This window comes from Vipera berus (assembly GCF_964194415.1).
Source record: "Vipera berus genome assembly, chromosome: 2".
Classification (NCBI taxonomy): domain Eukaryota; kingdom Metazoa; phylum Chordata; class Lepidosauria; order Squamata; family Viperidae; genus Vipera; species Vipera berus.
This window is the reverse complement of record NC_138203.1, coordinates 122,450,489-122,459,110: the sequence shown is the minus strand read 5'-3', so window position 1 is coordinate 122,459,110 and position 8,622 is coordinate 122,450,489. Positions and strand designations below refer to the sequence as shown.

Below are 8,622 nucleotides of genomic sequence, written 5' to 3'. Positions count from 1 at the left end.
ATGGCTAAAGGTGGCAATTACTGCTAACTTTATTGGATACTTCTACAAGAGTCAGTGTTGCTCTGGGCTCCACAATGTTTTTTTATATATATATACAACCCATAAATCGACTACTTTTATAACAGGAGGAAGGACAAAACTAGGAAGACATTTCCTGCTCCCAAATAGGAAGGCAAAGGCTTAGGTATCCACCTCACAGCTAGACAGATTTCAGCTACATGACTCTGCAGGAACTGGACATTATTGTGAAAAGTGAATTTCTTGTTCTAAAAAGTTCATCATACATCTGTAAGATATATGAACACAGAGGTCAAATCAAGAATTCATACCTGGGTAATTTCTCTTATTTTCCCTTGTCCCTACAGCTGTATCCTTTCCTTTAACTAGATGTTTTTGTATTGAATGGTGAACTGTTGCCTTTGTTCCACCTGGTGACAGTTTAAAAATATGATAATGCAATTCAAGACACTGCAGAGCTGCTCAGTTAACATCAACGCAGTAGAGATGAAGTCCCAGAGATGGCCTGTGTGATGTCATTGGTGATGAAGTGGCATGCACAGCCTGGCACTACAGGATGCAGAAGAAGCAAATAGGCTGAAAAAAATAAAGGTTCCCTTTATTCTGTCATGCATTTCTGGACTATAAAAAACGAGAAGAGGCAGGAAGTGAACAAAAGGAAATTTCCCCTTCTCAAATTATTTCTTTATAGCCTCAGCTTAGCATTGTTTGCATCCAGGGGTGGGGAGCTATGGCCCTTTTATGACTTGTGGACTTCAACTCCCAGAATTCCTGAGCCAGCCACAAGTCATAAATGGGCCATAGTTCCCTATCTCTGGTACACATATAACTTGTCTGTTGATAAAGAGATCTTAAGAACTGGGCAAAAAGCAATGATATAGGATCCTTCGCTGATGGGGCCTACAGTATATGTATCCATGCATGCAGATGGAAATGCATACATTTATTGATGACTGGAAATCCATTATGGATTTTTTCTGTAAAAATGAACCTGTGATTTATAGTTTTGATGATGGGACAGGATAGATTACAGAAAGAAGAGAGTCATGGTGTAACCTTAGGGAGAGAGAGAAGTTAAAATATAATTGTAGCTGTAACTGTTGTGAAGAAGACTGAAAACCACGTCTTTTTATCTTTCTCTCTAGTTTTCTGCCACTTTTCTTTCTTTTAGCACTTTTAATTTTTATTTCTCCCTTTCTCTTTCTTCTTTTTCATTTTATTGTAGTTTGCATTAGCTCTCATATTGTTAAAGCTTTCAATAAAAATTATAAAATATATGTTTGTTATACATTCTCACAGTCTGTATATTAATATACATACAACATGCTAACAAAATTACTTTTTTAAATATAAGTAATAATGAACTTGTTTGCAAAATCAGAAAACTGACATTCTGACATTTTGTGGGGTCCAAAACTGTTCCTTGTTTAGCTTATGCCCAAATCCAGCACAGCTTCTTAGAATATCTCTTCTGATATCTACTTGGAAATGAAAATTGTTTGACCCTAAACTTGTGGCCTCAACAATTCTCTTAGCTGTTCTTAATCTCTTTGCAGTTTTCCTACAATTATTTCTTTTCTTCCCAGCTTTTGATTGAGAGACACAGACACAATTAAAGATTAAAGATACGGAGACATGTGTTCTGAATTAGGGTTGGGATTATCATAGCTGAGAGCGGACCTGAAAGTTTCTGGGTTTAAAGTTCCTTGTCTGGGTTGAAGATCTGCTACTTACTGATATAGGATGGATTGAGCATAAAAGGAGGAATCAGTGCACAACTGTAAAATGATAAAGTTGTCTTTGGGTCACACTCAGTGTAGGGTTATAGAATAGTGGAATAGTGTTTTGTTTTTTTTAAGCACCATTCTTCGGGTTATTGAAAAGTGCTGTCTTACCACCTCTGCTCCCAGATTTCTTTTTCTTCTTTTTCTCCCAGCTTCTTGAATATCTCTACTCTCTTGATCATCTTAAGCGTGCTGGATCGCAATCACCCAAAAAAGTCAAGCCTGCCCCAGAGTGAAGAATAGAAGTGAAGTATTTTGGGTCTGCTTCTTCTGGTTTCATTATTCATGTTTTCCAGGTTCCATTTCTATGGCACTGGGCAGAGCTGGGTTTTGGGTTTGTTTGTTTGTCAAGCTCCATCAGGCACTACCCTCAATATCTGGGTCCCAAATGGCCTATTTTTACCCTTTCCTATTTTGGAAAATACCATTGCTATCTTTTTTTTCCTGCCCACCTCCCAACTACCGTATAATAGGGTTGTGCAAAAGCTTCACGTTCGCGATTCAGTTATGTAATAGTTGGACTGGATCTCTGAATCAAATTAACTTCCAAATCAGATTGTCAATTTGGATCAAAAAAATCAGGATGACGGAAAACCTGATTTGCCGATACAGAATGGCTTTTGAGCATGAGCGAAAATCTCCCCCATCAAGTGAGAAAATCAGGCAGGCTCCGTTCCTTGAATCAGTTTCCAAGTTAATCAAATTAACCATTCAAATCTCAGATCAATGAATCAAACTGGAGCTGAACAGCATACCCCAATCAGTACATGTCCATTAACCCTCAGCCTCTGAGACTTTGGGACAAAAGGCTTCTCAGAGTTACCAACCGAAAGATCTCCTGCATTATTTACCTCCATAGCAGATTTTTCTAAATGTTCTTGTAAGACAGAAAACTAAACTGGAAAAGACAGGTGAGTTACCAATGTAGGACAGCATAGCTGGATCCCTCATTATATTCTTTGCATATAGCAATGAACACCTCTTCTAAATGCATCTTAGCATCTGGGCCTCAGGAAACCAAGCAACCACATGGGGGTGGGGAATACATCTAATGACACTCAAACACTTTGAGGAGGATGTGGCCATAGGGACCTACTCTCCACTTCATTTTTTCAGAATAAGTGAAGGCAGAAGAAGGAGGGGTAGAGAAGAATGGGGACAGTGAACTGAGAAAACTTCTGGATCTTCTGCGCACCCACAAGTTACTCTCATTGTCTTCTTCTTTGATGTAAGGCCTGGCTAATTGGAACAGGAGACATGCTGGGCCTCTCTTACTTAAGAGAAAGAACCCAAGAAGAGGGTGGTGTTTCTTCCATTATCTGCCCAACCTTGCCAAAACATCATTCTTGCTGTGGTAAATGGAACCCAAGTTGAACAAAGGACGATATACTTTGATCTGTACTGAAACTAGGGACTTTGGTAGCAGAATTGGCACAGGATTGTTGCTGTTGCTGCTATTGGATTTCTGGATGAGTCAAAAATCCCACATTATGTTTGCTCACATCTTAATCTTCTCAAACAACCAGCATTTCCAGATATCAAAACAGGCCACTTACATTGTATAGGATAATTTACAAGGTCCATTTTACTTTAATAAAGATGGTAATAAAGAGTAGAATAATGGGTGTTTCTCCAGCCACACTGATTTAGAAGCCAGATTGCCAGCAGCTAGAGGCTTAGGTATATAAAAGCCACAGTAGAAGTTTAAATCTGTTTAATCACTTCCTTTCCCCAAGGAATCTTGGGAATTGTTGAGGTTTTGCAGCCAGCTCACCAAACTATTCCTAGGATACTTTGGCAGGAGCTATGGTAGTTTAATTGGTATAAGATTGATGTACATTATATAGAGGTGCCTTCCTCTTTTTTTAAAAAAAAAAAGATATACAGAGGCTGATTTTGCAAGTTAAAGAAATGCAGAAACAGAATTCATTGGTTCTATAACATATGAAGGTTGCGGTCAGAAAATGACATCCATACTGCAAGCTGCTAAATTCAGGGGGCACATAAGTCAATCACAAATCAACAATATATCATTGTAGCAGGTCTGATAGAGCGGACTTGCTCATGCAAACAAAACTATAGCCCAGAATCCCTTCAATTCCCAACCACCCCCACCCTGTTCTGCCCCAGACAAGCCAGCAGTAGCATCAAACCGGTTGGAACTAGAAAGACAAGTGCTTGTTTGCAGATCATAAAGAGCTGATTTCAAATGCAGGAGTAATGTAGGCTAATTAAATGGACCATATTGTAAGATCTTCATCTATTTCTCTTCCCTTTGCTGTATGAACTTCCTTCCCATCCCTTGCTCTATCCCGGATATTGGCTGGCTCGTAGAAGCCAACAATTCTCGACTTTTTTGTTAGCATGACCTTACTGGTGATTCCTACTTCTCCAGAATGGGCTTCGTTTCACTGTTGCCTTATTCACATCCCCCTCCCTACTCCCACCCCCTCCTTTCCCCATTGGGTTTACCTTGTCCCTCTATACCCAACCCTCCCTCCCTCGTTTATTCTTTATTTTTTGTAGTTGCCAAACTGGATAGCCAGGCGGTCAGTGGCACAGCGGAAAGTAGCTGGTTGAACTTCCCAGTAAGGCACAGGGTTGCCAAAAAGGCTGATTCCATGGTACGAGGCACGCTTTACCCCAAAGCCCACAGGGCAGAAATCGTTAACGCCAACATGAGTAATGTTGTTGGAATGCAAGTACACCACCTGTAGAAGAAGACATAAGAACAGGTTAGAAGTGGAGGATCAACTGGACTTACCTTCATCAATGGAGACATTTGTCTTGAACACAGGTAGTCCACAACTTTACAACCACAACTGGAACCAGAGTTTCTATTGCTAAGCAAGGTGGTTAAATGAGCTGTGGCTGATTTTATTATCTTTTTGCTATGGTTGTTAAGTGAATCACTGCAGTGGTTAAGTGAGTCACATAGTCATTAAGTTGCCCCATTGATTTGGAAGCGAGATGGGAAGGTCGAAATGGCAATCACGTGATTCCAGGACACTGCAACCATCATAAATACTTGATGGCTGCCAAGTACTCACATTTGATCATGTGACCATGTGGATGCTGCAACAGTCATAAGTGTGAGGACCTTTCATAAGTAATTTTTTTCAGGGTCATTGTAACTTCAAACAGTCGCTAAATGAATGGTTGTAAGTTGTCTGTACAACAGTTCAGCTCTTAACAATTTTCAATGTAAAGTCCTATATCTATATGCTAAAACTGGATCCAGTGTTTAGGTTTCCCATTTAGATACACTTGGTGGTCCATGAGTAACAATTGATGAAATCCCAGAAGCCTAAGAAATTAAGGCAAGATTGAGATTTTGAGGAAACAGACAGACTCCTGTTTAAAACCTTGCCTCTCCCCATAATGAGACAATGGGAAATAACATTTCTGTAAGTTGTAAGAACAGGAAGAGCATAAGCAAGAAGAAACATACATATCTTTCCCTCAGATCATATTCATTTTAATTTGCGATACCTTGAAGCTAACAAAATGGCTGCAGACACCGCATGGAATCTATTATTCTTGAGAGTGACATTCTTTTGTAAAACATCTTACATATATATATATAAAATCTCAGCTCAGCTTATTTGTTACCTAAAGCACTGGCCTATTAAAGCAACCGATGGCCATATTGGCTGGGAATGATGGGGGCTATAGTCCTAATACAGCTGGAAGGCACCATGCTAGGGAAAGCTGTTTCAGACAAATTATTTTCCCAACAATGGTATTAGGAAGCCAAAATGAAGAACAAAAAAACCCAGAATCCCAGTTAAGTCACTGGGTCCTTTTGTATACATATTTAACAAAATTTGTTTTAGCAACAATTGGAATTTTTTGGGAATGTGGTAGGGGATGGTTTTGGATGGAGGAGAAAGGGAGGGAGATTCAATTGATTCAGGTTGCCATAGGAAGGTTGAATGTCTAAAGATCATGAATTCATATAAAGGTTTTACAGCAACGAGAAATAAGCTCTATTGATTTCAACACAGTGTCCTTCCAAGGACACAACAATTTCCAGCTTTGCCGTTATTTGTATTGTTAACTGAGTTTTGTAAATTGTGCAATATCCATTTTTCCTACCACGATAACTATATCTAAAGCTCTCAGATCTGTAACCTTTACCTTGACAAAATGGTGCATTATAGGGCAAAAGTTTTGGAACCAAGCAACCTCAAATGGACTACTTTACAGAATACATCCAAAATCTGGGACCCATGACTCTTATGGAATTGAAATTTGTCAATTTTTTTTAAAAAAATTGTGATAAAAATTATCATAAAGCATTTTATGTCTATACAAAATGTCATAAAACATTTCTTGTGGTGAACTCCTGATGTTTGACTGCACTATATAGTTCAACATGGACTACTTTCAAGATAGATACATCTCTGAATATCTTCCTGAATTATTAAGAACTTTTCAAGTACATTAGAAGCTCTGCCACTGTTGAAGGTATTGAGTGATAAGGATAAGGATCTTTGAAAAGATGACCCAAAGGTTATGGGTTGTCTGGTACATTTAAAAACTCCATGCAAATAACCATGATTATTACAATAGCACAAGATACTCATGAAACTACAGAATACAGATAAATAGAGAGAATTTGCAAAATCAGTTTGCTGGGTTGCAGAATCATAGTTCTGGATTTGCAGTGCAACAGAGCCAGATTCACTATGGAAAAGGACATGAAAGACAGTTTGGAACCAAAAAGGCAATATGTGGATTGGTAAAGGATGGCAATGTCTTGTGCCATTTGAATGTTTTCTGTAGGTATTTCAAAACAGAATCAAGAAGAGAGAGTTCTAGATATCTATGGGTCATATCATCCCAATCAATTTTCTAAGGTTGCTCATTGTTGAAGTTTGAAGTATGATCTCCTAGATTCCATGCCCTCCCTGAAACCTAGATCATAGGGTCATAGGATCATAGGGCTGGAAGGGATCTGGGAAGTCTTCTCGTCCAACCCCACACCCAAGGCAGGAGTCCTTATTCCATCCCGAACAAATGGTTGTCTAATCTTTTCTTGAAAATTTCCAGTGATAGAGTATCCACAACTTCAGGAGGCAAGCCATTCCATTGACTAATTGTTCTTACTGTCAGGAAACTTCTCCTTAGTTCCAGGCTGGATGTTCCTCTGATGATCTTCCATCCATTGCTTCTTGTCCTGCCCTTATGTGCTTTGGAGAATAAATTGACCCCCTCTTCCCTCTGACAGCAGTTCAAGTATTAAAAGATGGCTATCATGTCACCTCTAAGCCTTCCCTTCATTAGGCTAAACGTACCTAGTTCCCTGAACTCTTCATCATATAGCCTAGCCCTAGCTTCTAGACCCCTTATCTTGCTTGTTGTTCTTCTATCTGATTCTTTCTAGGTCGATCTCAGCATCTTTTTTGTATGATGGTGACCAGAAGCAGACACAGTATTCCAAGTGTGGCCTTACTAGTACTATAAAGAGTGGTACTATCACTTCTCATTAACTTGATGTTAGCCCTGTGTTGATGCAGCCTAGGACTGTATTGGCTTTTTTGGCAGTTGCAGCACACTGCTGGCTCATGGTTAAGCAGAGTACGTAGACCCCTCTCACAACGACTACTGCTGAGCCAGGCACTGTCTGTTTTGTATCTGTGGGTTTGGTTTTTCCTGCCTAAGTGCAGGACCTTACTTTTCTCACCACAGAACTACATCTTATTGGTTACCTGCAGAAACTTGAGATCAGGCAATCCTGGGGGGACTCTTGAGAGCTTGTTGTTATCCAAGTGCAACTCACGTAAGATAGGCAGGAAAGCAAGACTGCCATTCTCAACCATGCGAATATTGTTGTGTCCAAGGCCCAATCTATGAGGAGAGAAAGGGGATATAAAGTAAGTGCAGATTTAGTGTGATTTAGTGTGTGTACTTTACAATGCAGAAGAAGATCAGCCCTCACTTCCTTGCATTCACTCTGCCAATGAGGTCTTTTTCCTTGCCCCCCCCCACTCTGCCCCAAAATTCTTTCTTAAATTACTGGAAGTCTAAAATTGCAGAGGTGAGGACAAGCCATGAAATGGAAGACTAAAAAGTTTTCTTACTTTTCCTTCCTTCAGCTATGGAATCTTTGTTGCAGTTGCCCTTTCTTGATTACAAAATTTTAGATGGAATTCCGATGATGGGAAGATTACAAATAGTAATCACATGACCCAGGACAGTGCAACTGTCAAAAAACATGTCAGTTGCCAAGCATCCGAATTTTGATCACATGAGCAAGGGGATGCTGCAACAGTCGTAGGCGTGAAAACTAGTTGTAAGTCACTTTTTTTTTCAGTGCCATTGTAACTTTGAATGATCACTAAACAAATTGTTGTAAGTCCAGGAGTACCTGTATACAGCACTCTAATATTTCCCCTAATAAAGTTTGGGGAAGGGAAAGCTAGGAGACAGACCCAAAATCACTCAAGTAGTTTCTCTAACTGAGTTACAGAATTGAAACTGCCCTAGTCTTAGCATCTTCACCACTGCACCACCCTGGCTCCTACTAATTTAGGGTTATGTGTGAATTCAGTTTCCACCTTATAAACAGCATCAAGTTTTTGGACAGGAGCAAGTCCCAAGTCCTTCGATAAAGTCCATCCTTTCAGCTCTGTGGGCCAAGGTAAATTAAAATATGAAGACCACATTTCTTTTGGTCCTGGTTGCTTTTTTGTAGCTAACCCATCAAAGATGTGTCTGTCTGTATTACAGATTGCACATCAAAGCTCAGGCAATATAGTTAAATATTATAGATGACAGATGAAGATGGTGACGAATGAGAAAACAAAGACCAATC

The 8,622-nt window shown here is 39.6% G+C and overlaps 1 protein-coding gene across 2 annotated transcripts in view; it reads right to left on the bottom strand.

Annotated features, from left to right (window-relative positions):
- Positions 1 to 4,283: 4,283 nt before the first annotated feature.
- The window catches only part of BGN (biglycan), a 67,200-nt gene continuing 62,861 nt past the window's right edge, over positions 4,284 to 8,622 (bottom strand). For both annotated transcript variants that reach the window (XM_081318819.1, XM_081318820.1), the window contains exons 7-8: positions 7,517 to 7,655; positions 4,284 to 4,513 (exon numbers count right to left, since the gene is read on the bottom strand). In XM_081318819.1, the coding sequence (XP_081174945.1) occupies positions 4,316 to 4,513; positions 7,517 to 7,655 (337 nt within the window). In that variant the 3' untranslated portion in view covers positions 4,284 to 4,315. The remainder of the gene's footprint in view (positions 4,514 to 7,516; positions 7,656 to 8,622) is intronic.